The 25424-nt window shown below is 37.9% G+C and overlaps 1 protein-coding gene across 2 annotated transcripts in view; it reads right to left on the bottom strand.

Moving 5' to 3' along the window:
• LOC148889666 (protocadherin-15-like) overlaps window positions 1-25424 on the bottom strand; it is a 239531-nt gene that overhangs the window by 121509 nt on the left and 92598 nt on the right. For both annotated transcript variants that reach the window (XM_089011774.1, XM_089011773.1), the window contains 3 exons: window positions 25074-25139; window positions 6625-6785; window positions 3679-3834 (listed from right to left, as the gene is read on the bottom strand). In XM_089011774.1, coding sequence (XP_088867900.1) covers window positions 3679-3834; window positions 6625-6785; window positions 25074-25139 — 383 coding nt within the window. The remainder of the gene's footprint in view (window positions 1-3678; window positions 3835-6624; window positions 6786-25073; window positions 25140-25424) is intronic.

Below are 25424 nucleotides of genomic sequence, written 5' to 3'. Positions count from 1 at the left end.
AGGGTTTATGCACACTGCTGACAGAATAATAAAAGTATGAGACTCAGCGTGGTTCCCCCGAAGCTCTCGGCGCAGGGGCAAAAGAAGAGCTTTTGCGCGTCGTGACTCTTCCTACGGCGTGACCATCGCGCGGCGGACCTATACGCATAGTAATCATAGTAATAATAATCAAAATGGAGTCAGTGGCTGCTAACATGAGTTGCGAGACCTGTTATGGCTTAATAATACTTGACATATAAGGCGCACCCGCGTATAAGACGCAGGGTAATTTTTTGAAGAAAATGATGGATTTTAGGTGCACCTTACACACGGCGAAATACGGTATTTCATATAGCTAGCTAGCTATTAGTTATCTAATAGCTAGCTAGATAACTTGATCTATTTGAGTTATTCCCGGTTTAATGGGGTCACCGTTGCTGACTACCTAGCTATCGATCTATTTACTATCTATTAGCTGTGTAACTAGCTAGCTAGCTATCTATTGGTTATCTATTAGCTAGCTAGCTAACTTGATCTATTTCAGTTATTCCCGGTTTAATGGGGTCACCCTTGCTGGCTACCTAGCTATCTATCTATTTGATATCTATTAGCTGTCTAACTATTTAGCTAGCTATCTATTAGTTATCTATTAACTAGCTAGCTAACTTGATCTATTTGAGTTATTCCCAGTGAATGGGGTCACCGTTGCTAGCTACCTAACTATCTATTTGCTATCTATTAGCTGTCTAACTACTTAGCTAGCTATCTATTAGTTATCTATTAGCTAGCTAGCTAACTTGATCTATTTGAGTTATTCCCAGTTAAATGGGGTCACCGTTGCTGGCTACCTGGCTAGCTATCTATTTGATATCTATTAGCTGTCTAACTAGCTAGCTAGCTATATATTAGTTATATATTAGGTAGCTAGCTAACCCGTTCTATTTGAGTTATTCCCGGTTGAATGGGGTCACCGTTGCTGGCTACCTAACTATCTATCTATTTGCTATCTATTAGCTGTCTAACTACTTAGCTAGCTATCTATTAGTTATCTATTAGCTAGCTAGCTAACTTGATCTATTTGAGTTATTCCCAGTTAAATGGGGTCACCGTTGCTGGCTACCTGGCTAGCTATCTATTTGATATCTATTAGCTGTCTAACTAGCTAGCTAGCTATATATTAGTTATCTATTAGCTAGCTAGCTAACTTGATCTATTTGAGTTATTCCCAGTTAAATGGGGTCACCGTTGCTGGCTACCTGGCTAGCTATCTATTTGATATCTATTAGCTGTCTAACTAGCAAGCTAGCTATATATTAGTTATCTATTAGCTAGCTAGCTAACCCATTCTATTTGAGTTATTCCCGGTTGAATGGGGTCACCGTTGCTGGCTACCTAACTATCTATCTATTTGCTATCTATTAGCTGTCTAACTACTTAGCTAGCTATCTATTGGTTATCTATTAGCTAGCTAGCTAACTTGATCTATTTCAGTTATTCCCGGTTTAATGGGGTCACCCTTGCTGGCTACCTAGCTATCTATCTATTTGATATCTATTAGCTGTCTAACTACTTAGCTAGCTATCTATTAGTTATCTATTAACTAGCTAGCTAACTTGATCTATTTGAGTTATTCCCAGTGAATGGGGTCACCGTTGCTGGCTACCTAACTATCTATCTATTTGCTATCTATTAGCTGTCTAACTACTTAGCTAGCTAGCTATTAGTTATCTAATAGCTAGCTAGATAACTTGATCTATTTCAGTTATTCCCGGTTTAATGGGGTCACCGTTGCTGGCTACCTAACTATCTATCTATTTGCTATCTATTAGCTGTCTAACTACGTAGCTAGCTATCTATTAGTTATCTATTAACTAGCTAGCTAACTTGATCTATTTGAGTTATTCCCAGTGAATGGGGTCACCGTTGCTGGCTACCTAACTATCTATCTATTTGCTATCTATTAGCTGTCTAACTACTTAGCTAGCTATCTATTAGTTATCTATTAGCTAGCTAGCTAACTTGATCTATTTGAGTTATTCCCAGTTAAATGGGGTCACCGTTGCTGGCACCTGGCTAGCTATCTATTTGATATCTATTAGCTGTCTAACTAGCTAGCTAGCTATATATTAGTTATCTATTAGCTAGCTAGCTAACCCGTTCTATTTGAGTTAATCCCGGTTGAATGGGGTCACCGTTGTTGGCTACCTGGCTCGCTATATATTTGCTATCTATTAGCATTATTATTATTATTGGAGCCTAATACCAAATGACCCACAGACCAGTACTGCGGAGGAATGCAAAGGGGGTGCATGACATTGATGGAATGAGAATATGTTTTTAAATTATTATAATTAATATTTTTTGGGGGCAAGCCTGTTCCTGGCGGCTTTCATTTTCGTTGTATTGGCATTAACACGAATAACAGTTGCAGGCTGTACCTCATTTTAATTGGACTTTTGAAAAAGCAATTATAAAGCCTCTTTGCGCGACCGACGCACCAAAGCGAAAGAACAACATGAAGACAACTGAGCGTCGAGGACTTTGGAGCTTTCGGAAAAAGCGACACGGGTCCCCACCGTACACAAAGCTCCATTTTCACCATGTGATGTGATGACGGCGCAAGATGATAATGAAATTTGAGTCTAGCGTCGGATACGTGATACGGAATCCCGATGAAATATATCTTGAAGCAAGTGAAATTTCAACCCCGTTGTTTGACTGGAATTTTTTTTATGCTTAGCATCTGCACAACTCTGTAATTCATTTCATAGTTGCAGGCAAAATACAGTGATACCTTGGCTTACGAACTTAATTGGTTCCCAGACAGTGTACGGCGAAAAGCGTGTATCCCAAAAATTAATTTCCCATAGGAAACCATTAAAATGAGAATAATCCAGTCCCCATAAAACATGATTTTCTACTTTCTAATCTTCTAAACCTTAGAACTACACAAAATATACCATATTTTATGTATAGTAAATATGCTATGATATTATAATTAAATAAATAAACTGTACTATATAATAAAGTCGTTTTAGTTACCTTTGTGATGGTCATTGATGGCTTAATGGAATGGAGTGGCCGGTTTCATCAGCCTTAAACACTTGATGAGGAACGTAGCCTTCTTTCACCATCTTGAAAAATGATCCCTTGTAGGTGCTTTCTCTGCGATAATTTTACCTAGTTCTTCATCAATTATGTTCTGTTTAACTGGGTTGATAGCTTTTTGCATCAAGTGTACAGGTGGCTTGTGCGGGTTATTTGTGGAGCCTGATCGATGGGAATTTTAACCTTGTAGTCTACACTCTGCCTTTGAACTATCAAAGAGTCCAAATTTCACTGTTTTCTATCCATTTTGTCACTCTGTATCTCTGTCGTCTGCCTGTCTCTAATGTTTAAACCACTTCCCCTCACTGCTGCGTTCTTGACCAATCACATGGCTTAAACCGAAGACTGGGGGCGAGGAATAGAAGGCAAAAACAATCCGGATGGCATTTTCTTGTTAGGAGAAGGGGCTCGTTTGCGAACGACACATGACTCATTGTGGCAGCTCCGTGTGTATCCCGAAAAATAGTTCATATGCCAAGGTAAAATTTTCATTAATTTAACGTTCGTAAACCGAAAAGTTTGTAAGTTCGTAAACCGGGGTATCACTGTACCTACAAATTCTCTAATTTGACGCAGGACGCCCGCCCTTACCTCATTGACCGCCACGTAGTAACGCGGGTGCTGGAAACGCGGCGTGTTATCATTCCGGTCCCTCACGACGATCCGGACCTCGTGCAGAATAACGGTGCCCACCAGTTCGTTTGTGCACTGGACTTGAACCACAATGGTGGTGATGTAGTTGGGAGGCTGAAATAAGAGAGAATACATTTTAGCGCCAGCGTTGTCTGTTCTTATTTGTCGCTGCGGTCTCAAGGTAGCCTCGGGTGATCATAAGTAAATGCGTAACTGTCTTTTGTTTTTAAAAGGTAGACGCTTTTATAAATGCAGCCCGTTAATCTGGCATCTTCACATTCTCGTGTTGTCAAACGTCTGACTCCATTCTCTCATTAGCGGTAATTTCATCAAAATTAGCGCGCTATCTGCGTCAACAACTCCAATTGTGACATTTCAGCGAGGCGGGTGTTTATTAAATTGTCATGCGAGGCAAAAAAAAAAAAATATTTTGCATGTTTGTTTGGGATTTTCAGTAAGCCTGTGCCATTTTTTTAATTATTTTTTTTTAACGGCGGTACCTCAACAAGATTATTTCTTTATAGGGTTGATCCACTCTTTGGGCTTTGGTAAAGTACACATTGCAGAAGCAATTCATGAGGTTCGGACTTTTCTCAAGTTGACTGTGTGTAGAATTTGTTTTTCTGTGATTAATATTTATTTTAACTCATTCACTGCCAGACATGTGCAAAAATGTGTTCATTCCATTGCCAGGGTTTTTGTCATTATCACTCGAATTCCAGAATTTGAGTATGTTTGTCGAGTATTTCGTATGTCCAGAACCTTGTATGCTTGTTAGCAAGTTGGAAGTAGGCCATCACATTCCCGCGTCATCCGAAATTCACAACAGCGTTGTAAACTGCGATATTTATATTTCACCGTGCGTAGCAAAATTAGTCATGGGAAAAAAAGCCAGCAGTTATTCCCTGACATTTTTTTTTATCTAATGATTGACATGCTTACACACTCACTGTCAGAGATAATTGCTTTTCGCCCCTGTTGACCATCTAAGGTATAAAGGTTTTAATTAGTCTAAAATTTGCGGATCGCTAATTCAGGCTATCAGGCATGCCAAGTTTGATTTATGACCTCTCTTATCTGCCTGTTTCACGATAAGCCGGAAAAGATGGATGTGAAAGTGACGAGAAAACGGCAGAGAAATCAGAACAAAGGAATGAGGCACTCATGTTGCGATTACTCCTATTTGCAAGTTGAATTTAGCATTTAGCTAAAAGCTTAGGCTACAATTTTGACAGTCTTGAGGGAAAAAAAAGAAAAATAAATGACCAAAATTTGAAGGAAGAGTAAGACAACAGTTGAAAAACCGATTAGCATTAATAAATAAAAACGGCAATGATCACCAATGACCGTTTTGCCATTTATTATGACAAGTTTCTATTTCCTGTTCTGCCTTTTAACTAGAGTAACATACTAACCACCATTTTTGAGTTGAGAAACTACCTATCGTGATACCTCAGCTTACGAACCTAATCGCTTCCCAGAAAGTGCGTGTAAGCCGAAAAGTTCGTCTGCCAAACATTTATTTCCCATAAGAAACCATTAAAAATGAGAATAATCGGTTCCCAGGTCCCCGTAAAACACGATTTTCCACTAAATAAGCCTTAAAACTACACAAAATATACCTTATTTTATGTATAATAAATGTGCTATTGTATTGTGATTGAAGAAATAAACTGTACAGTATAATAAAGTCATTTTATTTACCTTTGTGATGGTCGTTGATGTAATTGCCTCTTGATGATATCCGAGTGAAGTTGCCGTGCTTTCTCGGCGATAATACCCTCACTCACACAGTCTCCTGCTAGCTGCTTTTCGTTAATCTAAATCAACAGAAGTTTTACAACCTATTCTATTGCCTGAGACCGTCGCTTAGACAACACAGAAACACCCTTAGCCAAACGTAGCAATGGTCGACTTAGCATACTGGTACTGAGACGCTAAGTCACACAAACACACATCGCTCTTTTCATCAGAAAAACATAGTTAATTCCTAAGTTTTATGTGTTTGGAGTTATATAAGCTTGAGATGAGGGTGGCTGTCCAAAATACAAAGCAATCCATACATATTGGTTTGTATAACGCTTTACCAACAGCTAAAGCTGGAACAAAGCGCTAACATGGAAAAAAGGGCAATTCTGCCCCTTTGTGGAAGGGAAAAACAGCGCCAGCGCTTGAAATTGGCATTTTCATGTTTATTATGTTTGTTAAAGTCATTATAAGTGCTGTATGTCATGCATATTAGCATTTTTGGATATGCCTTCATTAGTCTCACAGTGGAGAAATCCACATTTCACATTACACATATTCACATTTTCATATTACACATGATTTTTGACAATAAAGCTGACTTTGACTTTGATTTTGACTTTATCGGCACCCAAACAAGAAAAAAAAAAATCTATACCATATGTTCAATTCCCGAATAAATTTGTGAATGGCAGTGAATGAGTTGAGCATGGCCACAGCATTAAAAAAAAAATAATAATAAAATAAAAAGAATAAAATAAAACAAACCTCAGGCCAGCCATATTAATGCAACTAGCATATGTGGCTATTAATTTCCATTTAATCTATTCTTAATTTTAGTAGCTCCTCTCCGTTCTCCGGGTTTAAGAATTAATGACCTCAATAAAGAACAGGCTTCAGTTACGATGAATATAAAAATAAATGTGTGTTTGTAAACCTTTAATCACCAACCATAAGAGCCCTAAGCCAGGGCACAAAGAGGCCAATGTTTCTTTCATGCTAATGAACCCAAACCAAAGCTGCTTCTTATTTACATACTCGAGGCAACAACAACACCAAAAAATAAGTAAATAAAATAAACATAAAAAAAAAGGGAGGGGTGGGATGGCGCTGGGTGAATTTTAATATTTTGTCCACCATGCAAGTGTGAATACTTACATCTCTATCCAGAACGCGACCGGTGCTGTTCAGGTAGAGCCTCTGACGTGTCGGTTCCAGTATCACCCAGTACTCGTAGTTGTCCAGTAAAGTCAACGAGATGGTTCTGCCTGGGTCCTGGGCGCGGCCATTTATCTGCATATTCTCCACCAGAACCGTGCCTGAAACCAAAATCGTTTTTAGTTCAGTGCATGGAGCTCCTCAGCCGACCACAACTTAGTTCATCGGGAGCAAGATGTGATAAGATGGTGGTAAAGAGCTACATTTGTTGGCACGCATCTCCTAAACTCACTTTGCCGTAGCTCCTTGGAAAAATATGCCACAAAACTTATTTCATCCAACTGAAGATCCTCAACTGACTTCATCATAGTTCTCAGCCATCAATATGCCACATATTTGCGCCAAGTAATTCAGTATTTTCGGATCTTCTTGGGCCATTTGCAAATGTAGAACTGTGACGATGCAGGGACAGTGATAACTCGGTTTACGAACCCCTTGGCTTACGAACTTTACGGTTTACGATCGTTAAATTTATGACAATTTTACTTTGGCATACAAACTATTTTTCGGGATACACACGGAGCTGCCACAATGAGTGATGTGTCGTTCGCGAACGAACCCGTTCTTCTAACAACAAAATGGCAGCCGTTTTTGCCATCAACAACCATCACAAAGGTAAATAAAACGACTTTATTATACTGTACATTGTAGTTTTTTAATTATAATACCATAGCACATTTATTACACATGAAATAAGGTATATTTTGTGTAGTTGTAAGGCTTTGAAAATGAGAAAAAGTAAATTAGAAAGTAGAAAAATTATGTTTTATGGGGACCTGGGAACGGATTATTCTCATTTTAATGATTTCCTATGGGAAATTATTTTTTGGGATACACACTTTTTGCCTCACACACTCTGTTTGGGAACCAATTAAGTTCCTAAGCCAAGGTATTACTGAAGTTCATCACAGTCCGAATCTGAAACGGGTTTTAGGCCAAGTGTGTAGAACACACATGGACAGTGTCTCCTGTAATACAGGCTACACTTGTATGATCAATAACAAGTAACTACGATAAACAACAACATAACAAACATGGAGGGCAATGAGGTTTGGGTTATTTATTTATTTGTGAAAATGTCTACGTCGTGGAGAAACAGCTGATGAAGAAAATGTCTGGCTTTCATCACCGTACGAGCTTCTTCGCGGATGCATGTAAACAACGCATTTAGATTTAAACAAGGAATTAGTACATTGTTCGTCATTGTTTATGTGAACGTGTCAACGGCTAATCAAGTAGCGTTTCAGCAGACAAGCATCTCGCAGGGCCATTAATGATTCGCCCGAAGGCGGCGGTGGTAAACTTCGTACTTGCTATCGATTGTCTTGACCGCGGGACCGCCACCTCCTAGGACAACCCTTTCCCCTCCTGCTGAAGGCTGTTTTTCAAAGAACCGCTAAGTCACTCGACTTTTAAGTGGGCTAGATGAGTGCATTAATTAAATAACTGGGCTTTGACAGACAAACAAGAGAACTTCAGGGAGACGGCGTCATTCGGATCGATGGTGAAAGCACACACGGAAAGCTAAAGTGTTGGACACTTTTCGGCTCGGGGTCTCCCCACGTACGCCTCTGATCGGAGACTTTCCGATTTCCGTTTGGTCTTTCGGACTTCGAATTCCCAGTGGTCTGAAAACTACCGCCTTATGTTCTTATGAAGATCTATCAGAGATATTTGATCGGAAACTGTGAACAAAGGCTCGAACACAGGAAGATTGTCTTTTACTGCCGGCAGGGGACACAGCCATTCATGACCGACGTCCAAATTCTGCAGCCCTCTGCCAAGATATTTATTGAGAGTATATGCAAATTTAAAGGAACACGACACCATATTTTTCAGAAAAACGTTTTATAGCATCCAAAATACCCAAAACTGTTGACTGTTGAAAATGCTGATATTTTTAGTCAAATTCAAAACACCAATAAAAATGACTGAAAGTGTCCCAAAACTACTTCAAAATGACGTTGGAAATGGCGAGTTTCAGAAGGTCCCGCCCCCTTGTTCGTGTCCTCACGCCAGGACTTCTTGCCCTGCTCGAGAATCAAAACAATGGCTTCAGATTCGGAGAAGATGCTTTTTTTGTTACTCATCTAGTTATGAATATGATTCAAATAGTTCCGAAGAGGAAAGCATACATGTTTGCAGTCGATTAAAGAAGTCCTTCCGGGTCATTTTGAGGCGTCATGACTGGTAGTGTCCCAGAAAATGCAGAAGATGGCGCCCAAGCTCCGTTGTAAATGGGCTGATTTGTCTGCTGGGAATTTGTGTCAACGAGTATCAAATAGTAGTCTTGGTGCAACACACAACGATTCACCATCACATTATTTATGTGTTTTCCTTCTAATTTCACTATTTTCACGGATTAAAACGAAGTTTTCAGACAAAACAAAGTACCGCAAAATGCATTGTGTGTCGCTTTCTCGGTGAGGGGTGTTCCAAACGTGACGTCACATGGGGATCGTCACCAACTCAAAAACAAGACTTCCGGAATATTCAACGCGAGCCTTGAAACGTAAAATATAGCTATATGCAGTGGAATCTTTGTAAAATACGCTCAGTAAGTCATTTGAAGTGATTTTACAAATTATGGACACAACTTGTCCGGAGGCGTCGGTTGTCCTTTAAATGTATAAAGAAGAATTTAAAAGTTTTTGGGCATTTCATGAGCCTCGATAGTCTCAAAAAAGTAAGAAAGATAGAAATAATGGCAAAATACCACAGCGTATCATCCCTGTTGAATTTGCATGCTTCCAGTAATGACTGTTCCCTGTTTGGTTTGCCTGATGCGATCAGGGGGAAGCGGCGGTATAATCAAGCGCCGCACAAGGGAACCAATCTTTGAAAAATGTTTCTTTGTAGAGTTTAATGTGGGAGTCCTAACAGCTCCCTTTTGCCGTTTCATTATGACAATTGTCGGGTGGGGGGGGGGAGTGGACTGGAAGGGGGGGTGTTGCACAGAATAACACATTTAAGTCATTGCTGGTATTACTCTGCATTACATTTTTTTAAATTCCCAACTCAATTTTATTGAGCAATGCGGAGTCATTCTGTTCCGACAAAAAAAAAAGGATTTGTACCGTGCAATGTGGGACTACATTTTACGAAGCGACTCATTCTTACATAATGATCTTATTAGACCACTTTAGACAAAATGAGACTGGATGACAAAGCATGCGTGAATGTCCAAGATTAAATTTTAATGGTGGTTTAACTCATTCACTGCCATTCACAAATTTATTCGGGAATTGAAAATATGACGTAGAGCGCCATTCCCGAATTTATTCAGGTACAGTGAGACCTCAACTTACAAACACCTTATCTTACAAATTTTTAGTCTTACAAACGTCAAATTCATGAAAATTAAACCTTATAATAAACACCATTTTCATAATACACACCCACCACGGCTGGCGGAGTTATCTTCGGCAGAAGCACATGATCGAACAGCACCAGAGGTTAAGTTACCAACAGTCCTTATGGAAGGTGACTCTCCTCCCGTAAGCCATCAACGACCATCAAAAAGGTAAATCAAACTTTATTTTACAGCACAGTTTATTTCTTTAATTACAGTCCTCATGTAATGCGCCTCTCTTTCCAAACAGCAATTCCCTTTGACCTTCGACTTCCAACGCCATTCCATCAAGCCATAAATGACCATCACAAATGTAAATAAAGTGACTTTATGATACAATGCAGTGTATTTCTTTCATTACAATACAATAGCACATTTATTATACATAAAATAAGGTATGTTGTGTGTAGTTTTAAGGCTTATTTAGTTGAAAAGTATGTTTTATGGAAACCCGGGAACGGATTATTCCCATTTTAATGGTTTCCCATGGGAATTTTTTTTTTTAGATACACACTTTTCGCCTTACACACTCTGTCTGGGAACCAATTAAGTTCGTAAGTTGAGGTCTCACTGTATTTGTTTTTTTTTTCACGTTTTGTTGCTAATAAAGTGCTGGCCAGGGCACATATAAATGTCAATAATAATAATAATAATACATTTCATTTACAAGCGCCTTTCAAAACTCTCAAGGTCGCTTTACAGTCACAGGAGAAATTTTTCTGCGGGTGAGCAGCGGCAGCCACACGCGCTAGTGTTCTCTCAACCCGGAAGTAACTCAAATCACTATATTGCAACAAATATACAGTAAAGTCTCGTTATATCGATATTCAAGGGAGTCCGAAAAAATATCGATATAACCGGGACTATCGATATATCCGACCCTGTTTGCATGTAATTTTCTCTGTGCGTGCATAGAAATAGTATCGATATAACCGAGACTATCGATATATCCGATATCGATATAACGAGACTTTACTGTAGTCTCATCAATGGACAAAAATTCCGGTCGATCATAACAAGAAATAAAGAGACAAAGTCCTACGAGGGAAGTCATCCATAATCAGCCCGACTCAGAAGCAGATCGTATCAAACAGATGGTTGCCACTAAATTGTGAAGCCTTTCCACTATTTCAAGTGGAGTTAGAAAGGCGTCAAGAGTTTGTTGTTTTATGGCTTCGCCCATAAAAAAAAAAGAAAAAAAGAAAAGAACTAAGCGCTTGTGAGCCTGTTGGCTGCTTTCATTTTCTTTGTAATGCTTTGTTAACCTCAATTATCCTGCTTGATGAAACATAAGATTTCTAGATCTAGCCTTCATGCCCAAATAACCTCACTCCGCAAAAAAATAAAATAAAATAAACATGCATAGCAGCTGTCAAGGGCTACATTGCGTACTATGCAACATTGTTAAAATCTCATTACGTATTATGCAAATGAAGTTGTGTTGTCTTAAAGCCATCTAAAGCTGTCCAAATGCGTAATTGGCCGTATTTGCCGATGATGTATTTTGACAAATACGCCACATATGTGTTGTGTCTTTTTGCGCCAACGAGCATCATCTGTTTCATTGAGCTCCCCAAGAAAAATATTCTAAATGACACAATTATGGATGACACATTATTTCGCTTTCCTCACAGAAGACATTTTATCAATTCAAGGCTTGAAAATTAATTTTCGTGAAAACTGGGGTAATTTCGGCATGGGCGAAATGATCAACTTTTTCAGACGAGTAGCTGGATAAAGTGAAATTGAATTTTCAATCATTTAAAGTGGGTAGAAAAAGTCAACACACCTTTGTCAAATTCCAAATTTGCAAACATGTATGCTTTCCTCTTCAGAACTATTTGAATCATATTCATAACTGGATGAGTAACAAGAAATGATCTTTTTTTTTCCGAATCTGAACTCTCTGAAGCCATTGTTTTGATTCTGGAGCAAGGCAGTTTGTGAAGGAGTTTCCTGACGTGATGTCACGAACTGGGGGCGGGACCTTCTGAATCTTTCCAGTTTTGAGGTCATTATTTTAGATGCTATAAAACATTTTGCTGGTGTCTGTTAGGAAATAAAAAAAATGATGTCGGTTGTCCTGTAAGTGATTAAATATGTGAGGACTCATTTAGCGAACATGAATTTGAATACGAGTTACTCATTATACGTGTAATCAAATTCTCTAAGATTTTTTTTTCCCCTCTAATTTTTTATCCTGGCGATTGGTCACATTCATGGCGGAACGTGGTGAAATGATTTATCCTGTGATTGTAAAGTGTCCTTGAGAGTTTTGAAAGGCGCATATAAATGAAATCATGATGATTATTATCAGTATGATTTTTATGATTAGTGTTGTGGTTGTTATGATTACTATTAATATTATGATTATTATTATTATTATTATTATGCCTATTATTATTATTATTATATAATAAATACAAATGAATGATTTATGAATATAATTTATGTATATAATTTATTTATTCATTATTTATTTATTATGATAATGACTATGATAATTATTATTCCGATTATGAGGATGCTGATGATTATTCTTATCATGATTATCATGATTAACATGATGATCATTATTAGTATCGTTATTCCTATTATCGCTATAATCGCTTTTCTCAGTATTATCGCTGGTATCGCTGTTATCATGATCATTATTATCATTATTATCATTATTGTCATTATTATTATCATTATTGTCATTATTATCATCATTATGCCTTTTTTATGTATTTTTCTTTTGTTTCAAATTGTTACTTTCACTTCACATACATTGAAATGTACTGGAAATATTGACACATATTATTGCGAACTTTCATTTTTACAACGTAAGGCCTCCACGTGAAATAAACTACAGTAAAGTCTCGTTATATCGATATTCAAGGGAGTCCGAAAAAATATCGATATAACCGGGACTATCGATATATCCGATATCGATATAACGAGACTTTACTGTATCTGTTACACAATAAACCATTGTCCAAATAAGAACCTGTTGCCAAGTTGGTACTTGTACGCGAGCAAGCAGTAATTCGTGAGGAGTAGTGTGCACATTAAGCAAGAGCCTTTCATCTCGCTCAATCAACTCATAAAACTGCGACACAAGTCTTGAAAGCGTAATTAAACGCTACAGCGCAACCTAGAAAAGGTCAGAACTCTTGCTTCAGTTTTATCCGAGTCTTCTGCAGCTTCCAATTCCAAGATGCTATTGTGATTTATAGCCTCAAGGGGTTGGGGGGGGGGTGGTGATGGGGGCTGCTCTTTTGATAATAAATGCCGGACCGACTTTGTGAGTTTGTCCAGAGTTGTCGTGAAAGACATCCAAAGTATCGGAACGGGTTGTTTTGTCAGGGATAAGTCATTCTCTGTTATCGTACGCCGTGATGTTGCAGGACGACGGAAATAACTTGTGGGTAAGTGTCAGAAAGCTTTTCAAAGTCAGCAGTTGGAGAGCAACGTGTGGTATGTAATAGTTTTGAAATTCATCATTCCGTGTTATTTTTTTCAAAGTTTAAAGGCCCAAATTTAAAGGACAACCGACACCTCCGGACAACCTGCGTCCATAATTTGTAAAATCACTTCAAATGACTTCGACTGAGCGCCTTTTACAAAGATTCCACGGCATATAGCTATATTTTACGTTTTAAGACTGCCACTGAATATTCAGGAAGTCTTGTTTTTGAGTTGGTGACGATGCCTACCGTGACGTCACGTCTGGAACTCCCCTGACCGAGAAAGTGACACACGATGCATTTTAGGTACTTTGTTTGGTCTGAAAACTTCATATTGATCCGTGTTGATGGCAAAATTAGAAGGAAAACAGTTAAATAACGCGGATAATGTGAATATAATGTATATAATGTATTAATTCATTGTTTATTTTTTAATTATGATAATGATTATGATTATTATTATTCCGATTATGAAGATGATGATCGTGATTATTATCATGATTAGCATGATTAGCATGATTAGCATGATTATCATGATTAGCATGATTATCATGATTGATGATTATCATTATTTTCATTATTATCATGATTAATGATTATCATTATTTTCATTATTATCATTGCTATTATCGCTATAATCGCTGTTATCGATGTCATCATCATTATCATTATTATCATTATTATCATTATTATCATTATTATCATCATCATCATTATCATCATTGTCATTATCATCATGTTCATCATGATCATCATTATCATCATTATTATCATTATCATCATTGTCATTATCATCATTGTCATTATCATCATGATCATCATGATCATCATTATCATCATTATTATCATTATCATCATTGTCATTATCATCATGATCATCATGATCATCATTATCATCATCATTATCATCATTATTATCATTATATTATATGAAGTAATTTTTCAACTGATATTGTTTGTATCTTGTCAACACTTGCACAATAGGATCGGGTGGTAGAAAACAGCATTTCAACCAAATATGGTGAAGCTGCATTTCACTGTTGTGCCGCACACAAAACTAATAGGCTGCTAACAGAAGTAAAGTCATTCCAAAATGTGATTTTTTTGGACAAAAAAAAAACTATGTAAAGCACCACAACGTGCTTTGTGTATGAAACTGCGCTATATTGATCAAGCAGCCTTAACGTGCTACTTTTCGCTTCCAAAGTGTCCAAGATGTGAATACCACAGTTGTTTTCATCCATGCGGAATGATGAACGAAAATAGCAATGAAGCATTTCGCTTTTTCCAAAAGGTGAGAAAATAACGAAGATGACGCAAGAAGCTTTTACCCATGTCGAAGCCTCTTTTGACATTCAAATGTCTGGAGTACTTGATGGGTACTTGAGAATGTACCCGGTGCTAAAACTGTCAACAAAGATCCCAAGGAAGTCCATTAGAACCTCAATATGACACCCACTTCACTCGACAAACAAAAACAGTCCATCATGTCCACATATGTTGAGCATTGTGCAAGAATATTGATCAAAACATGTTTTTAATAATAATAATAATAATAATAATAATAATACATTTCATTTTTAAGCGCCTTTCAAAACTCTCAAGGTCACTTTCACTGCCAGAAATGTGCAAATATGAGTGCACTCCAGTGCCAGGGTAGTTTTAGGACTACATAAAGATTCAATTCAGCATAAGAAACCTTGGACTCTCTTCTTTCATCACAAACAGAGTTATTTCCTAAATTGTATGGATCTGGAGTTATATGAGCTTGAAATGATGGCAGCTGTCCAAAATACAATGCAATAGATGCACAATGGTTTATATATATATTTATTTATTCATCTATTTATGTATTTGTTTATTTATATTTTTTATTTATTTGTCTATTATGTATATATTTTATGTCAGGCGTGTGGCTGCCGCTGCTCACCCGCAGAAAAAATATGCTGTGACAGTGAAGTTTCCTTGAGAGTTTTGAATGGCGCCTATGAATGAAATGTATTATTATTATTATTATTATTATTATTACTATTACTATTGACATTTATATGTGTTACAGAGTGTGTAAGGTGAAAAGTGTGAATCCCAAAAATTAATTTCCCATGGGAAACCATTAAAATGAGAATAATCCGTTTCCAGGTCCCCATAAAACGTAATTTTCTACTCTCAAATTTTCTAAAAAAAAAAATCCCAATCCCATGACTGTAACGTGTCCGTAAGAGTTTTGGAAGGCGCTTAGGAAGGAAACATTGCCAGAGGCCATGACCAGCGCTTTATCGGCACCCAAGCATGAAAAAAAATTGTGAATGGCACAATGTCATATTTTCAATTAACAAATACATTCCTGAATGGCATTGAATGAGTTAAAAAACGGGGGGGGGGGGGGGGAGAAAAGCACATCACTTTTGCCTTATGCAAGTCTGTTAGCTCAATGCTAGCAGACAATGCAAAACTCCATAAACAGGCTAAAACAATTAGCACGGAAGCAGTCCGTCTTTTTCTTTCAAGCCATAAAGGATGGTTCCAAGATCACAATTTCAACTGGTGGTTTTATGACGAGCAAAGTTGAAACGTGTCTGCACATGGAAGCACACACACAAAAAAAAACGAACATTGAAGACCGCCTTCGTGTGAAGTATGTCAAGGAAGAGCACAAATTGAATTACATCTGGCGCACAGGCAATTATGCTGACCGTTAATCCACACAATGCACGGTAATTGCGAGCTTTATTTGCATATCAAACATCGACCTCTTTCAAAAAGACACCTTGCGGAAGGAAAGACTGAACAATTATTCAAATTCACAATGACATAGTAGAACAACGCGATGAGAAAATTTGCGGGCAAACATATATGGCTTTTTTTTGTGACATACAGTTATACCTCGGTTTACGAACCCTTTGGCTTACGAACTTTTCGGTTTACAAATGTTAAACTTATGAACATTTTTACCTTGGCATACAAACTATTTTTCGGGATACACACTGAGCTGCAACAATGAGTGATGTGTCGTTCGCAAACGAGCCCGTTCTCCTAACAAGAAGATGGCAGCTGGCTTGTTTTGGTCCTCTATTCCCCTCCCCCAGTCGTCAGTTAAAGCCACGTGATTGGTCAAGAACGCAGCAGTGAGGGGAGGCGATTTAAACATTAAAGAGACAGACAGACGAAAGAGAGAGAGTGACAAAACGGATCGAAAATAGTGAAATTTGGACTCATTTCAACTTTGATAGTTCAAAGGCAGAGTGTTGACTGCAAGGTTAAAATTTCCAACAATCAGGCTCCACAAATAACCGGCACAAGCCATATGTACACTTAATGCAAAAAGCTATCAACCCAGCTAAACAGAACACAATTGATGAGGAACAAGGTAAAATTATCGCAGAGAAAGCACAGATGCTGATGAAATCGGCACACTCCATTCCATCAAGCCATCGACGACCATCACAAAGGTAAATAAAACAACTTTATTTTGTCCTCTATTTCCCGCCCCCAGTACAGTTTATTTCTTTCATTATAATACCATAGCACATGTATTATACGTAAAATAAGGTATATTTTGTGTAGTTTTAGGGCTTAATAATAATAATAAAAATAATACTAATACATTTAAGTTCTATGGGCCTTTCAAAACTCTCAAGGACACTTTAAAGTCATGGGATTGGGATTTTTTAAAGACAATTAGAAGGTATATTTTGTGTATTTTTAAGTCTTAGAAAATTAGAAAGAAGAAATTTATGTTTTATGGGGACCCGGGAACGGATTATTCTCATTTTAATGGTTTCCTATGGGAAATTAATTTTTGGGATACACACTTTTTGCCTCACACACTCTGGCAACCAATTAAGTTCGTAAGCCAAGGTATCACTGTATTGCAAGTGGTAAAAATAAAACATGAAGCGACAACATGCATGTCGCTTCGTGCTTATTCGACAGGAGCAGGTGTTGCACGCTAATCCGGGTTTTTTTGTTTTTGTTTTTTTTTCTTCTCTCAAATCCCCTCTAATTACATATTGATGACCCAGCAATCATCCTATCAGGACGCGATTATAAACTTTAATACGCTGCGTTCGCGACGCGGGGAGGAAACCTGTTCGACGTCTAATGAAACATCTGCGTGAAATTATGGAAAATGTGATAATCAGCGTGTCACGGTCGTTTACATGCGCTCACAAATATTGTCATTTTCATCAAACATGCCGTCTCCCTGCACCCCCCACGCCCCTCGTCCCCCTCCACCGGCAAAGATTTCTCACCATACGATTTGCAAATGAAGCACAGGAACGTTTGTTTTTACTCCACATAAGCAAATTGGCCACTTGGGGGACGGCAGAATCCAGATGGTTGCTCGCCATCTTGTTTTTGCAACACACTTCACTAGCAAATGAGGAGACAAATTGGCAATAATTGCCTGGAAAGTTTTGGTTTGACCTAAAAGCTGTCGGCTAGACTGTTGGTGGCAAGTGAACAACTTGATTCCCTTCACAACTCTTCAAAACAATGAAAGAAAAACAAAAATATCTTTGCCAAGAAGTCTGCTATCTGAGTATGAACTCAATTACTGCCATTCACAAATTTATTCGTGAATTGAAAATATGACATAGAACGCCATTCCCAAATTTGTTCGGGTTTGGTTTTTTCTTGTTTGGGTGGCGATAAAGCGCTGACCAGATGTCTGGCAATGTTTTTTTTTTCCACTTCCACATGTTTCCATGTTAGCGCTTTGTTTCAGCTTTAGCAGTTGTTAAAGCGCTATATAAACCCATACATATGTATGATATAGAGCACAGGTGTCAAAGTCAAGGCCGGCGGGCCAAATCCGGCCCACGAAAGCAAATCAAACTTGTTAAATTCCATGATGATTGCTAAAATCTGAGCCAAAATGTCATATTTTTGGATGTCAACCACAATAAAAGTCATTATTCTTGACTTCAGATTTGAAAACGAGTTATTCATTAATTTGCTGTGGGCTCTATATGTAATATTTGAAGGGATTTAAACATTCTAATGGGTTCCCCAAATTCATAACGGCCCTCGAGAGGAAATCATAACTACAATGTGGCCCGTGGCAAAAAAATTACTTTGACACCCCTGATATAGAGCTAGCCAGTTATTAGCTCTCTGTTGGCTAGCTCACTATCTATTTGAGTTACTTCCGGGTTGAGTGAATGCTGGCGCGTGTGGCTCCCGCTGCTCACCCGCAGAAAAACTTATCCTGTGACTGTAAAGCGACCTTGAAAGTTTTGAAAGGCGCTTTTAAATGAAATGTATTATTATTATTATTATTATTATTATTATTATTGCATTGTATATTGGACAGCTGCCCTCATTTCAAGCTGTAGCATTTCAGATTGGAGACTGCAAGGTTAAAATATCCCATCAATCAGGCTCCACAAATAACCCGCACAAGCCATCTGTACACTTTGAAGAGGACAGACAAGCAAGGGAACAAGCTATTAATGAAGTTTCTAGTTTTTTAATCCGATAAATTGTACGATGTTGGTCCGTGTCCATTGAGATGCAATGGCATTCTACACCGTTCTTGTGACATTTCATTACGACTCACATGGGGGAAGTAAAAGAAAGCCGGTATTATGTTAGCAGGTACGGTAAACAGTCTTGGTAATGGAAAAAGATCAAGTCCGACCACGGCAATAAGCAAAGTAGATGCAGCTTAATAGTGTTGGTGACTGAATGAAATTGAAGAGAAGGATAATGAGTCCATGCCGAGCGAGTTCTCCACTCGCTCGGGGGTTGGCTCATCTCATTAATTGTTTAAACTAAAGCGATCAGATTTCATCGTTGTCTTGAGACCTTTGAATCCTTAAGGTAAACTGGCGGTCACCCGCTATTTTTGCTCTGGATAAAATATCGTCCTTTTAATACAGGTTGCTAGGTAATAACGTTCTGGCTTTCAGTTCAGTGCAGCGTTTTAATGACACAAGGCTGATCTTAACTCCGAAGCTCTATGGAGTGAAGCGGTCCAGAATGAGGGTAAGGGAGTGCAGAATGAAGCCTTAAATTGAGGAAAATACAGTGATACCTTGGCTCACCCAGACATAGTGTGTAAGGCGAAAAGTGTGCATCCTAAAAAATAATTTCCCATAGGAAACCATTAAAATCAGAATAATCCGTTCCCAGGTCCCCATAAAACATAATTTTCTACGTTTTCTAAGCCTTAAAACTACACAAAATATACCTTATTTTATGTATAATAAATGTGCTATGGTATTATAATTAAATAAATAAACTGTACTCTATAATAAAGTCGTTGTATTTACCTTTGTGATAGTCGTTGATGGCTTGATGGAATGGAGTGGCCGGTTTCATCAGTAGTAAACACTTGATGAGGAACGTAGCCTTGTTCTTTCACCATCTTGAGAAATGATCCCTTGTAGATGCTTTCTCTGTGATAATTTTACCATGTTCCTCATCAATTGTGTTCTGTTTAGCTGGGCTGATAGCTTTTTGCATCAAGCTTGTGCGGGTTATTTGTGGAGCATGATTGATGGGATATTTTAACCTTGCAGTCTACACTCTGCCTTTGAAATCTATCTATTAGCTATTTATTAGCTAGGTTTCTATCTATTGGAGTTAGTTCCGGGTTGAGTGAAGGCTGGTGCGTGTGTCTGCCGCTGCTCACCCACAGAAAAACGTATCCTGTGACTGTAAAGTGAGAGTTTTGAAAGGTGCTTAGAAATAAAATGTATTATTATTTGCTGCTGTGATATGTAAATGTCTCCACTGCGATTTAAAGGTAAATCCAATCCAATCCAAACAACAGCTGAAACTGTATGATTTTTTTACATGTAAAAATGGCCGCCTAAGCTGAATAAATGTGTACAGAAACCTTTCACGGCGCACTCATTTATCACCACGGTGAGTCTCCTTTTTCCCGCCGTATAAAACAAGGACTGGATTGACTACTTTTGAATAAAGGCCTTTGGAAGCCATTATTATTATTATTATTATCCGTTCGCTAACCGTGAGCGTACACGCTCATGTCAAGGCAACAGTTGGTACAAATCACAAATTTGCAGAGACAAGATAAAAGCCGGGGGAGAAAGTGCCCTTGTTTATGGAGACGCTAACTTTGCATCAAACGGATGATACATTTCAGACAACCACAGCTCTTATCCGTGAAGTCTCCAATCTCATTACTCGCTTCAAATTTATCTTGTCAACCAAACAAACAAGAAAAAAAAGGAGAGCCTATAGAAGACAAGCGTTTTTTTTTTTTTTTTTTTTTTACAGTAATACCTCGCTTTACGAACCTCTTGGCTTACGAACTTTTCGGTTTACGAATGTTACATTTCTAAAATTTTTACCTTGGCATACAAACTTTTTTTCGTACACGAAGCTGCCTCAATGGGTGATGTGTCGTTCGCGAACGAGCCCGTTCTTCTCACAACAAAATGGCAGCCGGCTTGTTTTGGTCCTCTATTCCCCGCCCCCAGTCTTCGGTTAAAGCCACGTGATTGGTCAAGAACGCAGCAATGAGGAGGAGAGGGGTTTAAACATTAAAGAGACAAGCAGACGACAATGAGTCTCAACTTTGATAGTACAAAGGCAGAGTGTAGACTGCAAGGTTAAAATATCCCATCCCACAAACAATCCGCACAAGCCATATGTACACTTGATGCAAAAAGCTATCAACCCAGCTAAACAGAACACAATTGATGAGGAACTAGGTAAAATTATCACAGAGAAAGCACCTACAAGGGATCATTCCTCAAGATGGTGAAAGAAGAAGGCTACGTTCCTCATCAAGTATTTAATGCTGATGAAAGCGGCCACTCCATTCCATCAAGCCATCAACGGCCATTACAAAGGTAAATAAAATGACTTTATTATCCAGTATAGTTTATTTCTTTATTTACAATACCATATCACATGTACTATACATAAAACAATGTATATTTTGTGTATATTTAAGGCTTATAATATTAGAAAGTTGAAAATTAGAAAGTAGAAAATTATGTTTTATGGGGACCTGGGAACGGATTATTCTCATTTTAATGGTTTCCTATGGGAAATTAATTTTTGGGATACACACTTTTCATCTTACACACTCTGTCGGGGAACCAATTAAGTTCGCAAGCCAAAGTATCACTGTATTATTATGCGCACCTGAAGAGACGGTTCCAATAAATTAAACATAGCATGCGTCATTTCAACTCCTCGACGGCGATATTCCCTCGTGATGACTCAGACTTTCTCAGAAGTCGAAGCGGAGGAAAAAAAAAACATTCAGAAGCAAAACAACAAAAAAAAAATTAAAGCGGGGCGGGGGAGTACACGAAAAGGTCTTACTTCTCAAAGCGTGTGTCAAACTTTGTTGCTGTTTTTTTTTTAAAGAATCAAAGAGATTTTCATCACAGACGACGGTCGGAAACTAAAAAAAAGTGCTCTGACAGGTGAAAGTGAGCAACAAACTTCTCATTTCTCAGAGTAAAATATTCTGTGAAGAATCGGTGAGAGTCAAAGTGCACGTTTGTTGATTTGAATAATGGAAGCGGAAAATCAAAACACATGCATTGCCGGATAATAATAATAATAATAATAATAATAATAATAATAATACATTTAATTTCTATGCGGCTTTCAAAACTCTAGGTCACAGGATTTGTTTTTCTGTGTGTGAGCAGCAGCAGCCACACGCGCCAGCGTTCATTCAACCCGGAAGCATCTCAAATCGATCGAAAGCTTGCTAGCTAGCTAAGGGTTAGCTAATAATCAATCAACGCGGAAGTAACTCAAATAGATAGAAAGCTAGCTAGCTAAGAGTTAGCTAATAATCAATCAACCCGGAAGTAACTCAAATAGATAGAAATATAGCTAGCTAGCAAAGAGTTACCTAATAATCACTCAACCCGGAAGTAACTCAACTAGATAGAAAGCTAGCTAGCTAGCTAAGAGTTAGCTAATAATCACGCAACCCGGAAGTAACTATAATAGGTAGAAAGCTAGCTAACTAGCTAGCTAGCTAAGAGTTAGCTAAAAAGCACTCAACCCGGAAGTAACGCAAATAGATAGATCCCTACTGTCCAGACGTGGCGGTGCCAGACTCTGCTATGATCGATCCCTGCGCTCAGGTTGGGGGGAGCAGAGGACTACTCCCTGCGGCTACACTGGTTACTTCTATTGCCCTGACTGATTAATTCTATTGTCCTGCCTGAGTATGAGATCTACGACTGGCCAGATTGCCCCATTTGGCCTGGTATCACCTCATCAGCATAACTAAGCCTATCTTGCCTAAGAAGTCGGTTGTGGGTACGATCCAAATTGAACCTCACCCCACCATGGCGATTTAGTGAAGGGTTTTGCTGTTTTATGAAAATGCTTCTTTTACTCCCCTTTCAAACCATCTATTTTCTTTCGCTAAGATAGTCGTTGCTAAGATAGGGTGGTTGCTAGCTCTTAGGTGCATATGTACTGCAGATTGAGGCCCACTAGTATTATCCCTGCGATGTATTGAAGAAACTACTTTGTTTTTTATTTGGCAGCCTATCTTTTGGATGCACTAAATTTGGAAATAAATAGGAATTTTGTGTTGCCAAAGGACTCTTTGTAGTATTTCAGAAACCCAGCAAAAGATTTTAGTTTACTGACGAAGCCTCTCGGATAAGAAACGAAACGTCCGACACCTTCAAAGAAGTACAAATGACGGCTGAAAAAACATTTTCATCGATGGACCACTCCTGTACGACTGAGAGCTGATTCAAATTTCCTTGTGTTTGCTATTTTGTTGGACGAAACATTTCAAATTCCGTGAAATGACATGGTTGTCGGAAAAGCAAATGAGTTGAAATTGACTCCACGCCGCTTTCAACAAAGTCGAGCTCTCCGTTTGGAGGCGGTTGGTTCAAGAGCTATCGGCAAATACTCCCGCGCAATTCAATCAAATTGCGTCTTGAGTTTGGCACCGGCGGAAAAGTGAAAACAAATCCAAATGAGCAAATTCAAACTAACCGGCAACGCGCCGTCGGGATTACGGCAATTACATTTAGGTGATTGTGTTTGCTTTCCTTTTTTTATGGACATGTTAAAATCAGTAATTAGGAAAGATGTACTTTTATTCTACGCCATTTTTTTCCCGCATTTGGTTGGATGACAATGACGAGGTGAAAGACATTTAGACGGATAATTACTTTTTTTTGGTCAATAGCGGCCGGTCTGTTTTACATTCCATTACGGAGAGGACGAATGGCGGGTCATTTCATCACAGTCGGAGATGAAGATAAAAGGTAGCCTGGAGGGAGTCTTCTCTCAGGTAAAAGCAGACTTTATGAGAGGGAGATTAGCAGCGTCAAACCCACACAGACATGCATGCAACCCACGTTGCGTCAGCATGAGGCTTTTCGTCTGGCCTCGAAAAGCCCAAGCATCGATCCAAATTCGAAATTACAACTGTACATGCCTGCAATTGTGAAGGTATATTGCTATCGTGAATGACCTCTTATAGTCGGTAACATTTCTGCGCAAAAAAATGGAACCTTCCGGCTTAGTTTTGAAACTCATGATTATCGCCGATGTGAAATTATCTTTTCATAACTAAATGGATGATTAAACCTCATTCAAAGTTACATGGAAAGGAGAATGTGAAGATTTTTATGCGTTGCACAACTCATTTTATGGATGAAAAATGCACAAAAAATAGATGCAGGCAGTTTTGAGGACTGCCCGTAAATGAACACCATCACCATTGTCTCATAAAAGTGTCCTTGAGAGTTTTGAAAGGCGTTCAGAAATGATTTATTTTTATTTTTATTTTTATGTTTATGCTTTTTTATTTTTTATTTATTATTATTATTATTATTATTATTATTATCACTATTACTATTACTATTACTATTACTATTACTATTATTATTATTATTATTATTATTATTATTATTATTACTATTACTATTATTATTATCATTATTATTATTATCATTATTATTACTATAATTATTATTATTAAATTTTAAATTTTAAATTGTATTTTATTTTATTATAAAATGATATATCCTTTGCGTTCACACAACTCAAGACTGAAACAACCCCATCATTCAGCTCCAAAAATGGAACTACAAAATGTATGCTAACTAGCCCTTTGTGTAAGTTAGCGATAGCGACGTCACACCTTAGATTTGCCGTCCCGCGCAGAGAACATTTCCGATGACCCGACTGGCCCAATTTATTAGTTAATTTTATATTCAGAACAATAACTCCACAAAAGCCACCATATCGCTAAAAATACAGATGAGCTAACAATTAGCCAATGAATAGCTAGCTACACTGACATTCAGTGACGCACACATCACTCCAAGGCTTTTTAAAGCCCTGAATACTCAGATGCTACCATGAAAACCATAATGGCCACAAAATATGCTAATTAGACCTTTGTGTAAGTTAGCAATAGCGACGTTACACCTTAGATTTGCCATCCCGTCCGTGTAGGGAACGTTTTAGATGACCCGATTTGGCCCAATTTATTTGCTAATTTTATGTTAAGAACAATAAAGCCACCACATCGCTCAACATACATACTAGCTAACGATTATCCCCCACTGTGAGTGGTGAAAATGTGGGTGTTTTTTACATACCGTTGGGGCTCTCTTCGTCGATGGTCACGATAGTAGCGGGGGGGCCGGGACGGGACAGCTTACATTCTGCAATGAAAGGAGAAAGTCAGATTTAATAATTGCAGATGTTAAGAAAAATTTTGCAACTGGACATGTTGCGCCACAACAACAGATATGTAAAATAAATAAATAAAAACAATTAAAAAATTTTACAATGAAAAAAAAAAACAATTGAACAAAAATTACATATTAAAAATTACAAAAATATACAAATATTCAAAATTAAATGTTAAATTTAAAATAAAAACAATTAAAAAAAATATTGAAAAAAAAATTAAAACATTGAAAAAATTACATATTAAAAATTAAAAA

Source organism: Hippocampus bargibanti, linkage group LG13 (assembly GCF_051943395.1).
Source record: "Hippocampus bargibanti isolate YZ-2025 linkage group LG13, ASM5194339v1, whole genome shotgun sequence".
In the NCBI taxonomy this organism is placed as follows: Eukaryota; Metazoa; Chordata; class Actinopteri; order Syngnathiformes; family Syngnathidae; genus Hippocampus; species Hippocampus bargibanti.
Note: the sequence above shows the minus strand (reverse complement) of the source record. Positions and strands in the feature narration are given on the sequence as shown.